Genomic DNA, 18502 nt, shown 5'->3' with positions numbered 1-18502 from the left:
TCAAACCAATCATTTCAATACCAGAAGCTGAAGAAAAATAACCCTCAAGTCAGCTTTTAGGAAATTATATTTAGTCATAGATGAGTGTTACTAATAAGGCAGATTTTTGGTAACTTCACATTTTGTTTAAGTACTTTGGCTAACTTGGTGACAATCTTTAAAAAAATGTTATTTAAAATCTTGGTTGCCTTGAATTTTAGTGTTCTTGTACAAAACCCAATTTTCTGTTCTACTTTTATCTTTATAAATCTTGTAAAAGTTTGCCCCTAAACAGAGCAAAACACCAATGATTGGTCCATGGAAAAGTAGTTCACCAGGCAGCTAGCATGGAAGGACAATTATGGTGAGTGACTTAAATTAACGTATTAATGGTAATCAGCTGTGTCAGGTACAAGGTTTACAGGAAAAACATTTTATTTTAGTAGGAATAGCTAATTTTATAATATCTGTGTGACTTTAATAGTGATCCATTATATTCAGGGGCACCTGGGTTGTGTCCAACTTCGGCTCAGGTCGTGATTTTGCCATCTGCGAGTTCAAGCCCTGCATCGGGCTCTGTGCTGACAGCTCACAGCCTGGAGCCTGTTTCGGATTCTGTGTCTCCCTCTCTCTCTGCCCCTCCCCCGCTCACGCTCTGTTTCTCTCCCTCTCAAAAATAAACATTAAAAAATATGGTAATCTGTTATATCCAGATTATCATTTCAACATGCAAGTATTATAAAATTATTGAGATATTTTACATTACTTTTTGTATTAAGCCCTTAAAATCCGGAGTGTAATTTACTCCTATAAAAACGTGTCAATTCGGGAGCTAAATTTCCTACCAGACATACGTGATCTGTGTCTCGATTTCATAAAATGTATTCTTAAAAGAGTAGTTTCACATATCCGGGGTGCTCCGAACATATCTCAAAGTTGTTTATTACCTGAATTGACTACCAATAAATCCTTTTCCTTGTACCTTTGCATCTACTTTGACAATTTTTAAAAAGTTTTTAGAAGAATTAATTTGACTTTGGAGTAGTTTATCAATTTGAAAACTACATCTGTCCCAAGTTAAGTTCATTTGAAAGCCCATGTTAATTACTATTATTCATATCAAATTCAAATTAGAGTTTAAAAGCAACTCTAAATTTATCAATATCACACAAAGTGTTCTTTCAATTTTTTTGTAGCTAATTTATATACTGCTATTGGTTAGAAATAAAATACACATATTGATTCATGTTAGGAAAGTGTGAAATCATTCTTATTGATATGCATTATGGAAAGCTTCCACATAAACATAATTTATGGCACCTTAATAAGGTAATAAATGAGCTTTTTTTTTCAGCATGATATTGATGAAAAAAAGTTAAGTTACACCACTATCATTTTCTTCTCCGATATTTGGCAAATACTGCTTTTGTTTCAGGACAGTCTTGAATTAGAGTCGACAATACATTTATTCTTTTAAAAATCTCCCATGACTCAATGAATGAGCTCTGGTGAAGAACACAAGACACTCTGTCTTCTGTTTCTCTTGAGAGTTTCATAATCTGATCATCATTCTTAGCATTTGCATATACATATTGAGTGATTTTGATAACTGCATCCTTAACCCTTTTTGTAAAATACATATTTTTCAATATGTATTGCACAGTGGAATGAAACAATAGGCGAAATATTAGTCTCTTGGGTTACAAATTCTGATAAGAGGAACCAAGTTGAAAGTTTCACACTTTCTGATTTCAAAACTTATGACAAAGCGTTAATAATCTTTGTGCCACCAGCATAAACACTGACACATACCAATGGAATAGAATAGAGAACCAGAAATAGTCCCTGCATATATGGTGAAATGACTCGCAAGAAGAATGCCAAGACCTTTCGTGAGGAAGAGAACAGCCTTTCAACGGAAAGTGTTGAGATAACTGGATATCCATGCACAAAAAAAATGAAGTTGGACCTTTACCTTATACCATGTACACAAATTAATTCAGATTGTATCAAAGACTGAAACGTAAGCACTAACATGATAAAACTCTTAAATGAAAACACAAGGGGAAAACTTCATGACATTGGATCTAGAGATGCTTTCCTATAGATGACACCAAAAGCATAGACAACAAACGAAAAAATGGACAAGTTGGATTTCATCAAATTTTAAAATAACACCATCGACACAGTGAAAAGGCGACGTATGGAATGGGAAGACATATTTGCAAATCACCTGTCTGAGAACAGATTGATCTCTAAAATATGTGAGGAATTCTTAAGACTCACAACAAAAAATAAAAACAAGCAACCTGAATACAAAACGGGCAAAGGACTCAAATAGATATGTCTCCAAAGAAGATATGTAAACGGCCAATGAGCACATGGAAACAGGTACTCAACATCACTAGTCACTAGAGAAATGCCAGTCAGAATCACGGGATTCCACTTTTCACCTATTGAAATGGTCATTATAAACACACACGCACGCGCCTGTGCACACGCAAACACACACACACACACACACACACACACACACACACACACTAACAAGTGTCATTGTGGAGGTGGAGAATTTGAACCCTTGTGCGTTGCTAGTATGTATGTAAAATGGTCTAGGCACTATGGAAAAGGCTATGGCAATTTCTCAAAAAAAGTAAACATAGAATTAAAATATGTTATGGGTTGAATGTTTGTGACCCCTCAAATTCAGACATTAAACCCTTAACCACTACAGTGATAGTGCTTGGAGACAGGGTCTTTGGGGGAATACTTAGACCCATTAGATTAGGTCATGAAGGTAAGGCCTTCTGTAAAGGATTAGTGGCCTTACAAGAAGAAGAGAGCAAGCTCTCTCTGCTGCATGGGGACATAGTGAGAAGGTGAGAGCAGGAAGTCAGGAAGAGAGTCGTCACCAGAAACTTACCATAGTGCTAGCCTGACCTTGGACTTCCAGCCTCCAGAGGTCTAAGAAAATCAATGTTTGACCAAAAGGCAACCTATTGAGTGGGAGACGATATTTGCAAACGATATATGATGAGAGGTTAATATCCAAAATTCATAAAGAACTTATACAACTCAACACTGAAAAAACAAACGACATGACTTAAAAATGGGCAGAGGATCTAAATAGACTATTTTTCCAGAGAAGACACACATATGGCAACAGGCACATGAAAAGATACTCAACGTCACTAATCATCAGGGAAAGGCAAATCAAAACCACAAGATATCACCTTACCCCTGTTGGATGGCTAAAATCAAAAACCATAAAGTAACGAGTGGTGGTAAAGATATGGAGAAAAAGTAACCCTCGTGCACTGTCGGTGGGAAGGTGAATTAGTGTAGCCACCACGGAAAACGGAATGGAGGTTCCTCAAAAAATTAAAAATAGAAATACTCTATGACCCAGTAATTGCACCACTGGGTATTTACCCCAAGAAAATGAAAACACTAATTCGAAAAGATAAATGCACCCTTATGTTTATGGCAGCATTAAAATTCTAATAAATCTGTATTTCTGAAATAAGATAGCTGGAGCCCTGTCTATTGTGACAGAAACTAATTTTTTTTTCATATCTAGCTGAAATTACTTAAGAAACGTGAAAGATTTTTAAGCATTTGCACTATGTCTTTGATTTTTTACGAGTCACAAACTGACACTTCTTTGTAGAGCTACAAGGCCTCTGACACAAAATTATCCGAAATATTAACCGCAGTGTCTCTCCCATCGCACAACTCATCTAAAACTAAAGAAAAGTACATGAAATCTTCAAATTTTGAATCAACTGATTTTTATATTCTTAGAAAGTTCTTGTATATGTGGGCAATTGTTTGGTGGCTTTATTGAAGATCTTCAACTTGCAAAATATTATTTTTAGACTTTTCCTTTTAATTTAGTAACAACATTTCTCTAACTATAATCATTTTTGTTTAGCAGCTCACCATCTAAAAAAGGTTTTCTTTTCTTTTCTTTTTTTTTTTTTGTGTGTGTGCAAGAATCCAAAGCATTTTACAGAAGTCTAAATTTACAAGCTCAGATTCTGTTAAAGAGGGAAATGTTTTTTGGACAGAAAAAACTTCTGATTTCATGGATTCTTTTTTGACATTTGTGTAGAAACTCCTTATCAAATTCACTACGTGTTTGCTGAAAATGTCTCTCAACATTGTTTACGATCTTTAATATTTCTTTATTAGAAGGAAGGAAACCTTTTCATTTTGCTCTGTCGTGCCAAATTACATTTGCCATTCATTTTGAAAATGGAGACACAGTCTCGTTCCAGTCTTATTTTTCCCTTTACTGATCTGGCGTAATACCAGCTTCTGCACTGTCACTCAATTTTGCATCACTAACGTGCTGTCATTTTATTTTAAAAAGTGTCAGGGCACCTGGGTGGCTCAGTTGATTAAGCGTCCGACTTTTGCTCAGGTCATGATCTCATGGTTCGTGGGTTCGAGCCCCATGTTGGGCTCTGTGCTGACAGCTCGGAACCTGGAACTCGCATTTAGCAGAAAAAAATTTCACAGCTTTAGTTTATAAACTAAAAATAATTCAAATGACATTAAAATTTTAGTTCCTACATTTCAAGTGCTCAATAGCCACATATTGAACAGCAGAGATCTAGATTTTAGTGAACTTTTTCATCACTTGTTTTGTACAATTGATAAATCACTGTAAACACCAAATAAAGTCAGTAATTCAATTCAGTCGAAACATACACCATTGGTGGTTGTTAGAAGTCTCAACAACCATATGCCAAAGGTCCATCCTTCTCCTGCATTTTATTGGGATAAAAATACCAACATTTGGGGAAATAAGGATAAAAGTTGGGTCACCGTAAGTCCACTTGTCTAGAACAGTCTACTTTATGCCCGTTTCCCAAGTCCGTTACTAATATCATTCCGTTTTCAAAAAGTTTTCATTTGGGATGATAGATTTGCACTTGTTCTAGACTAATGCAAAGTACTTTAAAATCAGTATGTATGGTAAGCTTCAAATTCCGGAGACAGCCCATGAGGACAGAGAACCAAATAGACTTGCCATCTCACTAACACTTTCCCAAGAACACCCCCAAGGAGGAACATCTAGATTGTGACTACAAATGTTATAAATGTTTTGCTTATGCACTTAAATTAGCAGATTTCTGTCTCTTCTTTGGTAGAAAAAGCTTTATTATGTTTTAAAGTCTGCCTTCTGCCCTTACTAAAGAGCACTGATATTATACCAAATACAACACAAATCTAGACCAAAAGGGGAGAAGTCCAGTTTCCATAAGTTAACGCTTTCGATCAGAAAATGCGTCTTAGACTTTTCCAAAGAAGACCTAACAGATGGCTAACAGACACATGAAAAGATGTTCACCATTGCTCACCATCAGGGAAATACAAATCAAAACCACATTGAGATACCACCTCACACCGGTCAGAGTGGCCAAAATAAATGACTCAGGCAACAACAGATGTTGGGGAAGACGTGGAGAAAGGGCAACCCTCTTGCTCTGGTGGTGGGAATGCAAACTGGTGCAGTCACTCTGGAAAACAGTGTGGAGGTTCCTCAGAAAATTAAAAATAGAATTACCCTATGACCCAGCAATAGCACTACTGGGAATTTATCCAAAGGATATAGGAGTGCCATTTTGAAGGGGCACATGCACCCCACTGTTTATAGCAGCACTATCAACAATAGCCAAGTTATGGAAAGAGCCCAAATGTCCATCAGCAGATGAATGGATAAAGAAGATGTGGTATATATATGCAATGGATGTGATGAAAAAGAATGATATCTGGCCATTTGCAATAGTGTGGATGGAATTGGAGGGTATTATGCTAAGTGAAATAAGTCAGTCAGAGAAAGACAGATATCATATGTTTTCACTCAAATGTGGAATTGACAGAAGACCATAGGGAAAGGGAAGGAAACATAAGTTACAAACAGAGAGGGAGGCCAACCATATAAGAGACGCTTAAATGCAGAGAGCAAACTGAGGGTTGAAGGGAGTGGGAGGTTTGGGAGTGGGAATGGGTGATGGGCATTGAGGAGGGCACTAGTTAGGATGAGCACTGGGTGTTGTATGTAAGTGACGTATCACAGGAATCTACTCCTGAAGCCAAGACTATACTGTATACGCTGTATGTTAGCTAACTTGACAATAAATTATATTTTAAAAAAGCAACATTGTAATGCTAAAAAAATAAAATACATCTTAAAAATAAATGTAGTTTAAAACTTTCAAGTCTGGATAATTTGTAGCAAGTTGTTAAATTATTGCACTGGAACTAGGCTAACAAACATATAAGAAAGACATAGCAATTATTTGCACATAAATTATTTTCCTAAGTTACTGGTAATAGTTTGTTCTCTTAAGTGAGGAAGTCTAACACACAGTAAATGTTAGCTATGGTATTATACTAACAAATAATTGTTATTTGACTGGTATTATACTAACAAAGCGTCATATCCCATTTATCAAATTGAAGTTTTATGACGACCCTGAGAAGGAGGTATTATTCACATTTTATAGGTAGGGAAACTGATGCTCAGAGAGGTTAAGTAACTTCCTTTAAGTCACATAGCTTGTGAGTGGCAAAGCCAGACCTATGAACTCTGCACAATGTCCTTCCAGGTACAGTGCCTGGCTTATTGTAGAAGGTTCGTGAGATCCATAAGTCATGCTTTTGGGAGAGAATGTGGGCAGTGACCTCGGTGGCTCCCTGGTTTCTTATTCTAGAAAGAACTTAAGAGTCCTGGTTTCCCAGAATTTAGGATACTCAAAACAAGCATTTCTGTATGCAGTAAAATCTAGATGCTGAGAGTCTGGATGGAAGTTGAGTTATCCAATCTTCCTAATCTCCTCACCCGTCCTCCTGCCCTCCCCAAAACCCAGCAACCTTTAAACACACTTTAAATAAGTGTTAGCCTGGTAAGAATATTATTACATCCTTAATTCAGCTATCAATGAACTTGTAGTATATGATAAAGTTTTTGGAACTGGGCTAGGCAATTCTATGATGGAGACTTCAAAGAGGGGGTTTGCGCTACAAAATAGGGTGGCTGGAAAAGCATGGGTTTGAGAATGAAGCGGGAACGAATCTGAATCTTGACGGCCAAGAACACCCTGTATCTTTAGACAACTTACTTAATTTTTCAGACCTTCAACTTTCTTATCTGAAACTGGTAATATTCCTTAACTCACAGAATTATTCAAATAGTCAAATGTTATTACTTGTTGCAATTTTAATAGTATTAATGTCTCCTTTGGTATGTAGATCCCAAATGTGGTACCTTTTCAAAGTGATGTCTTTCATTTTAATTCTTGGGACTACTCATGGTGCCTTTCGATCCCGAAGATCTGTAAACCCTGAAGCAAACATGAATATCGTAAGCTGCTAGGAAATAAATGCTAAGTTGCCAAAATAACAGGGAATACTACTCTTTCTGTAATTTGGGGGTGCTTTTATTTTAATAGATCTGCAGTCAAATTTATATCCTTGCATTCGTATATTTTGATATGAGTCAGGCCATAGTCCCCATTTACTGTTCTGTAGCTTTAGCCTTATTTTGTCCCTGGATGAAAATATATATAAATATGTATGGAGGACTTACAAATTCTCTTTTGTATACACGCATAAACATACAAATTTCAGACCTAAGCTTACCTATGAGCATAGACATACAAACATCGTTGAATAAACATATATTTTTAAATTGTATCTGGTTGAGTAAAAGCATGACTGATTAGTAGTTAGAAAAAAATAATGTATGTATAAGACTGATGAATACAATGTATAACACCTTGGTAGGTGTTCTATAAATATCTATCACTGAAGGCATCAATGAACTAGTGAAAAAAATAGTCCTAATGTTGAGACAGTATGAAGGTCCATTATTACATTAATAGGTTAGATTGTTATCACATTACATTAACAGACCAACATACTAAAAGGTTTCCTTTTTCTTTATCTAGAGCCAAATTATTTCCTATTGGGGCTACCCAGGTGAAGTGCATGATGTTGTAACTGAAGATGTTTATATCCTTGGCCTTTATAGAATTCCTTATGGGAAGGCAAACAATGACAATTCAGGTAATATTCAATTGAGAACACATTGGTGACTTTCTGGGACCTGAGATTCTTCACTTTGCCACTTCTTTTCAGTAAGTTTAGGACAAGAAAAGTATTTAAAGATTAAGTGCGCCGAAAACTTCGCATACAAGTCTCTACATGCCTCAAAAAGAGAATGTGATTCTCCACTGGTTTCCGGTTCACAGAGGGTTTTGTTGTGTGTGTTTTTTTTTAATGTTTATTTATTGTTGAGAGAGAGAGAGCAGAGAACAGGCAGAGAGAGACAGAGACACAGAATCTGAAGCAGGCTTCAGGCTCTGAGCTGTCAGCACAGAGCCTGATATGGGGCTGGACCTCTTGACCCGTGAGATCATGAACTGACCCAAAGTCCAATGCTTAACCAACTGGGCCACCCAGGAGCCTCTGGAATGGTTTTAGAGTGCGGTGGAACACAAATTGTTCCACGTTTTCTTTGTGGATCACTCTACTCATATGTGTTGATTCACTACAAGTTCTTTGTTTCATGAGGGGTTAGAAATGTAACAGGGTAACATTATTCTGTAGGTTTGAAAAATGGCTGGTAAAAATTTCCTTCCTCGTCTTTCGGCTCTTGTCTACTAATAGCAAAGAGATCAAGTTGGTAATAGCCTCATGGTTCTTTACTCCAACATTACGGTACATCACTATCAGCAAGTGAGGTGAAAACATAAAGCACTAAAATTTGTCACGAGGATTATAATTCTGTATCGGCCACTTATGAGCAGAATATGTAACAGATTACTTCTGCTTATTCATCTAATTGCTCAAATAAAAACCAACCTGTTTGGGGCTGCCTTGGTGGCCCAGCCGGTTAAGCGTCTGACTTTTGATTTTGGCTCAGGTCATGATCTCCTGGTTTGTCGGTTTGAGCCCTGCATCGGGCTCTGTGCAGACAGCTCAGAGCTTGGTGCCTGCTTTGGATTCTGTGTCTCCCTCTCCCTCTGTCCCTCCTCCTCTCATGCTCTGTCTCTCTCTCTCTCTCAAAAATAAATAAACATTAAAGATAATTTAAAAAACAACAATCAGCCTTTTTTTTTTCTTTCCTCTTTAGATTTTCTTCCTGAAAGGAATGTTTCTCATATTATAGAATACCATCTCAAGTTCTCATTTTGAACATTAAAGTACATTTCAGAGAAGATATTAATTTGAAACCACCTCGACCAATGTAATTTGGGATCCTTATAAAGGTCACAGCTACTGGACAGAAAATATTCACATAGATTTAACATAATCATAGTGATCACTTTTGAGGGTATGATCTAATTTCATGAATACTGTAATAAAATATTCAAAGGGAATCTAAAAATACAGTAAGGGCTTTAGAGTTGTCTAGAAGCAGGGCCAGAGACAGAGATTCAGGTGCATGTGATTTATTGCTGGTCTACCGTCAGGAGAAGGTCCTGTGGAAATCAGGGTAGGACTGTCAGGAGAAGGTCCTGTGGAAATCAGGGGAGGGCAGGGGAAGGAGCTAAGGAAGGATGGGACTCAGCTAAGTCCAGATGCAATCTGATCTCAGAGGAGCTCGTAGGTCCGTGAACTGACTACCAAAGTGGTCCCGCCTTGAAGTTAGGGAATTAGCCCAACTCTCCATGTTGCCACACCTTTGCCTGAAGGCTACTCCTAGAAATAGATATAATCTCCTGCGTGAGGCAACTGCCACTTGCCCGGGGCCAATCCTACAGAGAAAGGGGCATTAATGAACACTCAGAAAGTAAAACCCACAGCAACTAGAAGAATGGTCCCCCTGCTTAGTAAAGGAAATCTAGATGGGGCACCAAAATAACAGAGTGCACCCCTTGTGTTACTAGATCTGTCTGTTTTTCACATTAAGTTTATTTCATCCCGGTACAGGTTTTGCAGGATTTTGGAAGGTCCGAATTTCTGGGAAAACTTACAAGAGGAGGGAGAGGGAAAGAAATTATGGCATCTGCTTTTGCAGGTGACCCTAAGGCCATGACTGGTACTTATACATTCCCAACTGTATTACCCTGTGTCGATTCCCCTCCCTCTGAGCTGTCTTCCCTGATGTGGCCATCCAGGTCCTCATCCCTAAGGGCTACCGTGTCCATAACAGGTCACAGCTGCAGTATTTACACACTTACAGGTGAGACAAGGCACGGGAGTAACAACAAAAGATATCCCAGTGAATCACATGAATACCAAATGTATTTTTCTATCCTCATTCTGCATCAGAAGCCCTACCACCTCATGATGATCAGGACCCATTATTCCTGCCCATGTAGTAATTCTTTTCCTTGCCCCCAAGTCTTCCAACATGAGAAGCCCAAAGTGACCAGGTGGCAGTCATAGCTTTCTTCTTTCTTTTCTTTTTTCTTTTCTTTTCTTTTCTTTCTTTTCTTTTCTCTTTTCTTTTCTTTCTTTCCTTTTCTTTTTTCTTTTCTTTTCTTTCTTTTCTCTTTTCTTTCTTTTCTTTTTTCTTTTCTTTTCTTTCTTCTCTCTTCTTTTCTTTTCTTTTTTCTTTTCTTTTTTCTTTTCTTTCTTTTCTCTTCTTTTCTTTTCTCTTTTCTTTCTTTTCTTATCTTTTCTTTTCTTCTCTCTTCTTTTCTTTTCTCTTTTCTTTTTTCTTTTCTTTCTTTTCTTTTCTTTTCTTTCTTTCCTTTTCTTTTTTCTTTTCTTTTCTTTCTTTTCTCTTCTTTTCTTTCTTTTCTTTTTTCTTTTCTTTTCTTTCTTTTCTCTTTTCTTTCTTTTCTTTTCTTTTCTTTTCTTTTTTCTTTTCTTTTTTCTTTTCTTTCTTTCTTTTCTCTTCTTTTCTTTTCTTTTTTCTTTTCTTTTCTTTAGATGTTTACTTCATGAGCTAGTGGGAGTGTTTTCTGCCTTAAACCAGGGCCTCTAGATCTGAAGAGCCTTAAATTGTGAGGACAGAAAGTGCAAACCCCTGAGTGAGTTACTGGGTATTAGTGTGACACCTAATCCCTTATTTCTCAGATTCATGTGTTCTACCAATTAGGGGAAGCAGCACTATGTTCTGGGCGTTTGTTTAAGGTATATAATGAGTCCTGAAGGATCGCACCCGTGCTTACAGGACTTCATCTCCCAGCTGGCTTCTCTACCGGGGTGTTGTTTCATTGCTCTGCGAGGCTAACAGCCTTGTGAGGGTTGTCATGTGGTAAAACCAGTGGCCTTCTAATGAACGCACCCTCTTTGACCTGTAGTGAATTCCTTTATTCAAAGTAATGTCATGAGGGGTTCCATATTTGCAGACCAGACATTCCATGAACTCTTGAACAGTAGTGCTGGGTGTGGTTCTGTGTGGTAAGAAAGGTAAATCATAGCAGAAACAGATACCAGTCCTAGTCATAGTGAACTGCGGCCCTTTCTAGGAGAGAAAGGGTCTGATGTACACAACTGGCCTCCAAGCGGCTGGTTTGGTCTTTTCAGGGGGTGCTACTGTGTAAGATCTCCTTTGCAGACAGGTTAGACATACTGCCCGGGCAGTAGCTAGATCTGCTTTGGTGAGGGGCCCACATTGGGGGGCCAGTTTAGTCTACATCTCTGTCATCATGGCTCCTCCTTGGTGAGAAGCCCAAACTGGGGCAGCCAGTTTAGTCTACATCTCTGTCTTCATGGCCCCTCCTTTTGTGAGCCCCCTGCATAGCACTGGGATCTGCTGGTTGAGTCATCCTATGCGCTTTTGGTTGGCTAGTGTGCCCTGGGAAGTACTTGTTTCCCTCCCTGTGCCCTGACCCCCCGACTGAGTATTGTTCTGGAGGGCAGATGGGGAAAAGACCAGAGGAGAGTGTCTTACCTTCCTGCGACAACTGCACCACAATGGACACTTCTGTAAGACTCTTTCCAATCTTTTCTGTGAAGTTCATGTAGGGTTCATGGGATGGAGCTCATAGGATGATATGGACTTTCCCCATTTCGACTGTACCCTGTCCTTCACACCCTGTCCTGTCCTTGGAGCCAGAGAACTGGCCTTCACTAATTCTTCAATTATTCTTCCCAAACTATTCATATTGGGCATCCCCATGAAGAAGGACTATGTCTCCTCTTTCCCTGTAAGCACCTGTCTCTCCTCAGATTTGGGGCCAGATTTTTGCTCTGTGAATCAGCTCCCTGATATGTATATTATATATATATATCAGGGGTATATATATTTATATATATATATAAATACACATATATAATTATATATATAATATATTATAATATAATTATAATATATTATATATATTTATATATATTTATATTTATAATATATAAATATATATAAATTATATAAATATAAATTATATAAATATAATATATTTATATTATATGTGTGTGTATATATATACATATATATAAAAGCAATATTTTTTCCAGTTTATTATACATCCCAAAATGGAAATAGAAGTTCTCCACTTCTGAGCTTTTAAATTTTGCTGATGTCCTCACCAGAGTATTTTTTTCAACCTGGTAGGTGTTCTATCCTGTGGGCTCTCCCAAGGCATGCTAAATCAGTTGGTGGGTGTTCTTTTCTCATTCAATAGATTAGCTTCCGTATCTTTTCCGCCACAGTCTGCTTTCTTATTCTGGAATTGTCTAAGCTTCTGAGAAACCCTGGCAGAGTATGAGGACTGACCCCTGGAACCACTGCGGCTGTGTTAAATCTTGTATCGTAGGAATGCACTCACGTATGAACAAACTCTCCCTTATCCAGCATATACATATGTATATGTTTCCTTTCTATCTAACATTTAGGCGGACTCTTCCAACTTCTGCGGTCATATGCGTATTAGCCAGATTTTGTAGCTCTCTTAGCCTACAATCTCACCTCTCCCTCAGCAGACCCAACACGCTCCAGTCCAGCCACTGGGGAACTCAACCAGTGCTGGTGATGGAGCATCCAGGAAGGCACTGGGGAGGATCTTCAGGAGGAGAAGACCTGTTCTGAAAGATAAGTCAGAAGGGGCATTATGCTCCAACAAAGAGGAGTGGGTTCAGGGAACCCTGAGATGTAAGCTTCCAAAGTTCTCATTCAGACAGTCTCAGAGTCCTACTTCCCTATCAAAGCCCCAAATATGACATAGATTCTTTCCAGCGCTGACAGTTCAACCTTCCCGAAGTCCCACTCTCCTGGCAATTAGTTCATGACCATGATTCTGGTAGAAATCAGTTTGCCCTCTGACTGTAGACGACGAGGTGTTGAAATGCCACTGAAAAGGTCTTAGGACTTGCACCCTTTGCTTTGAAGTGGTGAGTGATTGCCCCGGGTCTGCAATTTTCTCTCTTTAAAACACCATTGGCACTCAACAACAGCCGCCCGCTTCCCCAGACCTCATAATTCCATTTCCTCTGTGCTTCCTCACTGTCACAGATACTGAGCAAGCCAGTCACCCCTTTCCTGTATCGGCACAGGAAACATGAATATCTTGGCCAGTGGGCTAAGCGCCACAACATCCAGTGTTCTTTCAGTCTCTACCTACAATCAGTGACGGGTCCTCATTGTCGGCCAGCCAGCAAGGAAACCAACTCCACAACCCCGTCCTTAAATGTCTACTTCCTGGGTCACTTTCAGTAGTACGTCTAGGTCAAGTTCCCTAGAAACAGAGCCTGTGGCAGGGATTTGAGGGTATGTGATTTATTGAGGGGAATCTCAGGGAAAAGGAGATAGGAGAAGCAGAAGAGAACAGAGGATGGGGCCCCTGGGTTTCTAAATGGTTAAGCGTCTGACTTCAGCTCAGATCATGATCTTGTGGTTCGTGAGTTCAAGCCCCGCATCGGGCTCTGTGCTGACAGCTCAGAGCCTGGAGCCTGCTTCGGATTCTGGGTCTCCCTCTCTCTCTGCCCCTCCCTTGCTCATAATCTTTCTTTCAGAAATAAATAAACATTAAAAACAATTTTCTTCATAAATAACTTTTAAAAAAGAAGATTGCAGAGGAAGGAGTTAAGCAAATATGTGGTCTCGCCTGGAGTCTAGCCTCCCCCCTGTCCCTTGGGGTGATATACAACACGAAGTACATCAGAGTCGGTCCAACCCAGAAGCAAGGGACTCAGCTCTCTGTACCTTTGTGTCAGTTGCTTGAGAAGGTGGCCTCCTTCCTCCTCTGGTGTGGGAGCTCCCTTTCAGCCAACACTGTAAGTTCTCAGCCTCCCCCGAGAAGGGGCAGCCAGGTACAACTTGGTAACACGATAGCTGGCGGGCGCAAACATCAGCCTGGTCAGTGGGTCTGTGCGGGGCGCCCACAGCATTGGGGCAGTAGACGCTAATGATGCGGATTATGCGTAAATCACAACTCGGGGCTTAACAAAGTTACTCGTGAGCACATTTAACATTACTCAAAAGGCGTTATTTCCCAAAAAGCTTGCAAGCACAATCAGAGTTCTGGGAACTCCGTTAGGTAACTAGCACAGTGGTTCTAATGATAACACATATATTGAATATGTCTGTGAAAATGTGATTATAAAGTCATCTTACGAAATGGAAGAGTGGGAAAATCATATACAATATAATATTTTATGCAATATGCTATTTAAAATGGATATGAGTGCTCCCATCACTCTTAGATATTTGAATAATCCTTAAAAGTTTATATATTTAGGGGCATCTGGGTGGCTCAGTCGGTTAAGCATCTGACTATTTCAACTCTGATCATGATCTCACTGCTCATGAGTTCGAGCCCTGTATCAGGCTCTGCACTGACAGCACGGGACCTACTGGGGATTCTCTCTCTCCCTCTCTCTCTGCCCCTACTCCCCTTGCATGCATTCTCCCTCTCTCTCTCTCTCTCTCTCTCAAAATAAATAGACTTTGAAAAAAGTTGATGTATTTAAATGAGACACGGCCTAATTATGCACTTGGTCATTTGAAAAATATCCATTAGTAAACTAAGGTGTTTAAACTAATGTGTTTAGGGGCGCCTGGGTGGCTCAGTCGGTTAAGTGTCCGACTTCAGCTCAGGTCACGATCTCGCGGTCCGTGAGTTCGAGCCCCGCGTCAGGCTCTGGGCTGACGGCTCGGAGCCTGGAGCCTACTTCCGATTCTGTGTCTCCCTCTCTCTCTGCCCCTCCCCCGCTCATGCTCTGTCTCTCTCTGTCCCCAAAATAAATAAACGTTAAAAAAAAAAATTAAAAAAATAAACTAATGTGTTTAACACATTATATCTCTGACATATATCTCTATATCTCTGACATAGAATGGGACTAAACATTAATAATTTACCCTATTTCTACAATATAAAATTAAACAAATTTTTTTAATCTCCAAACTGTCATGTATTAAAAGATTGAATTTCCCATGAGCTAGTTACACAGATATTATAAAATTTATTTAAAATTTTTTTTAATCTTTATTTATTTTCGAGAGAGAGACAGAGTGTGAGCTGGGGAAGGAGCAGAGAGAGGGAGACACAGAATCCGAAGCAGGCTCCAGGCTCCGGGCTGTCAGTCCAGAGCCCGAGGCAGGGCTGGAACTCACTGACTGCGAGACCATGACCTGAGCCGAAGTCGGACGCTTAACCAACTGAGCCACCCAGGCGCCCAGATATTATAAAATTTAAAAAGAAATTCTCTGCATCTTTTTTTCCAGCTCAGAAACTTGTCGTCTACTTGCAACATGGCTTGTTGACATCTGGCAGCAGCTGGGTTTCCAACCTTCCCAACAACAGCCTGGGTTTCATACTGGCCGATGCCGGCTATGACGTGTGGCTGGGGAACAGCGGAGGAACTACGTGGTCCAGGAAACACCTGTACCTGAAAACGAACTCCAAAGAATTCTGGGCCTTCAGGTACCAATAAACTCAAATAATGTTTCCTTTTGTTTGATAAGCGTATCGAACGTTTGGTTTGGTTTTTAAATGAAATGAATTAGAATGCGGCTCTTCTCTCAGTCAGGTCTCTTAACAGACCATCAACGTGGATGCAAATTTTGGCTTGAAAATTAAAGAGTGCTTGTCTGATTTTAAGCGTGTTTCTCCTTTTTCAGTAGTGACCTTCCTTGGCCAACCCCACCCTTCCTTCAACCATTCTTTTGCTCCATTACACTTAGTGTATTTCCCTGTACATAGAATACACGAACACCCTCTTTATAAGACTATCTTAGGGAGGGGCGCCTGGGTGGCTCAATCGGTTGGGCATCCGACTTCGGCTCAGGTCATGATCTCGCTGTCCATGAGTTCGAGCCCGTGTCGGGCTCTGTGCTGCCAGCTCAGAGCCTGGAGCCTGCTTCAGATTCTGTGTCTTCCTCTCTTCTCTGCCCCTCCCCACTCATGCTCTGTCTCTCTATCTCTCAAAAATACCTAAACATTAAAAAAAAATTTTTTTTTAAAGACTATCTTGGGGCTATTTTATTTCCTTGACTTTGTGTTCTCACGGAAGTTTGTGTTAACAGCCTGTTAGTAGCAAGGGAATTTCAATGTTCTTTTTTCTTTTTTTGTCTTTTTTTTTTTTTGTAGTTTTGATGAAATGGCTAAATACGACCTCCCCGCCTCCATTGACTTCATTGTGAAGCACACGGGACAAAAGGAAATATTTTACGTGGGCCATTCCCAGGGCACCACTATCGGTATGGTCCTAATGTTCCTTAAGGACTCTTGTAGGGTCTGCAGGCATCCTTCTCCAGGGTGTGGGTGAACTTCCAGAGCTGCGAGGGAAGTAAAGGAGAGCCAGAGGCAGGAATGCCACAGCAGCGCCTGGCAGCTTCCCCCCCCTTCCCTTCTACCTTATCTTCTCTAGTCACAAAGAATGGATTGTCAACAACACGTTGTTTGCGGTTTTGTTGGTTTCCAAGGGTAGGAAAGTTGGCTATCCATCTCGAGATCATGACTACCTCTTGTGCTACAAATAGAAATGTCATACCTACTCTTATTGTTTAAATGTAGCAAAGGACTTTGGGAGGGAGAGACTTGAAAGGGAAGTTTATGTTTATGCATTCAGGGTGGATGAGACTTAAGATGTGCACAGGGGCGAGGAAGGTCATCACATGTTTAAAGACAACTAGAAAAGAGCTGCCCACAGCTCACGGCCGTCATACTTCTGGCTCAAGCGTAACAGCTTCACTTTCAGGAAAACAAATACATTCCCTAAGACCTAACATAATTCTCTTACGTGGTATGCTAAACTTTTGTACTTTCACCCTTTCTACTTTGGAAGTTACAAAGGCCATTTTATAATAGAAGTCCATATTGACTGAGTCTGTTCTAGGCTGAAAATTATCATTTTCTTATGAGAGTAATCCATTTCCCGCTTTAAAAAATGTGTTGAGTAACAGTCTAATCCCATTTTCCATAGATCTGTTCTCTGATGTTAGTTAGCCATGTGTCAGTTATCCGGAAACAGGAATCCTGGAAAATCATGAAATAAGAAGCAAGTGGGCTACGTGTTAGAGCTTATTGACTCATACTATGATATATAATTCTTTGGTTATTTGCTTTCTCAGAACTCAGAAAACAGAAAAGCTATAAAAATATTTAAGATGTGCAAATATGTTGCTTGATAAGATGAAAAATAATTGTCATATCAGTGACTCTAACAAATAATATAAACCAGCATTTGGTATCCTTTGTACAAGAAGGCAAGGAACTTTTTAAATAAATTGAAAGTAAATATTAAACTTATTTGACATTTATTGACTCTGTCACCTAAAGTGTAAGATTCAAATACCAGAAAAATCAACTTAGCGTGTTTTCACCATTGCTACTTAGACAAATGCTAAATGTTGTTTCTGGTTTTTAAACTACGGTGTTAACAAGACTGTTTTATTGCTGGTTTATCACAATTTATGATCTAGGTATTATTTTTAATACTAATAATCTGCATTATGTTGTGATTGATATGCATGTCTCAAACTGGGTGATTGATAAATGTTTGATAAGGGAATTAAGAAATGAGTGAGTCAACAAATAATCCAGTGAAGAAATGGGCAGAAGACATGAATAGATACTTCTCTAAAGAAGACATCCGGATGGCCAACAGGCACATGAAAAGATGCCCAACGTCCCTCCTCATCAGGAAAATCCAAATCAAAACCACACTGAGATACCACCTCATGCCAGTCAGAGTGACTAAAATGAAAAAATCAGGAGACTATAGATGCTGGAGAGGATGTGGAGAAACGGAACCCTTTTGCACTGTTGGTGGGAAACAAACTGGTACAGCCGCTCTGGAAAACAGTGTGGAGGTTCCTCAAAAGATTAAAAATAGATCTACCCTATGACCCAGCATTAGCACTGCTAGGAATTTACCCAAGGGATACAGGAGTGCTGATGCATAGGGGCACTTGGACCCCAATGTTTATAGCAGCACTTTCAACAATATCCAAAGTATGGAAAGAGCCTAAATGTCCATCAACTGACGAATGGATAAAGAAGTTGTGGTTTATATATACAATGGAATACTACTTGGCAATGAGAAAGAATGAAATCTGGCCATTTGCAGCAACGTGGATGGAACTGGAGGGTATTATGCTAAGTGAAATAAGTCA

General features: G+C 39.4%; 1 protein-coding gene across 5 annotated transcripts in view; it reads left to right on the top strand.

Moving 5' to 3' along the window:
- The window catches only part of LIPJ (lipase family member J), a 37134-nt gene that overhangs the window by 5847 nt on the left and 12785 nt on the right, over positions 1-18502 (top strand). For 4 of the 5 annotated variants that reach the window (XM_078435064.2, XM_078435062.2, XM_078435066.2 and 1 more), the window contains exons 2-6: positions 260-343; positions 7243-7354; positions 7941-8058; positions 15611-15809; positions 16476-16585. In XM_078435064.2, coding sequence (XP_078291190.2) covers positions 7250-7354; positions 7941-8058; positions 15611-15809; positions 16476-16585 — 532 coding nt within the window. In that variant the 5' untranslated portion in view covers positions 260-343; positions 7243-7249. The remainder of the gene's footprint in view (positions 1-259; positions 344-7242; positions 7355-7940; positions 8059-15610; positions 15810-16475; positions 16586-18502) is intronic. The other variant, XM_078435065.2, reaches the window with a different exon arrangement.

The sequence above is a fragment of the Panthera onca genome, chromosome D2 (genome assembly GCF_046562875.1).
Source record: "Panthera onca isolate mPanOnc1 chromosome D2, mPanOnc1 haplotype 2, whole genome shotgun sequence".
Classification (NCBI taxonomy): domain Eukaryota; kingdom Metazoa; phylum Chordata; class Mammalia; order Carnivora; family Felidae; genus Panthera; species Panthera onca.
The sequence above is the reverse complement of the archived record's forward strand: the minus strand, read 5'-3'. Positions and strand labels throughout refer to the sequence as shown.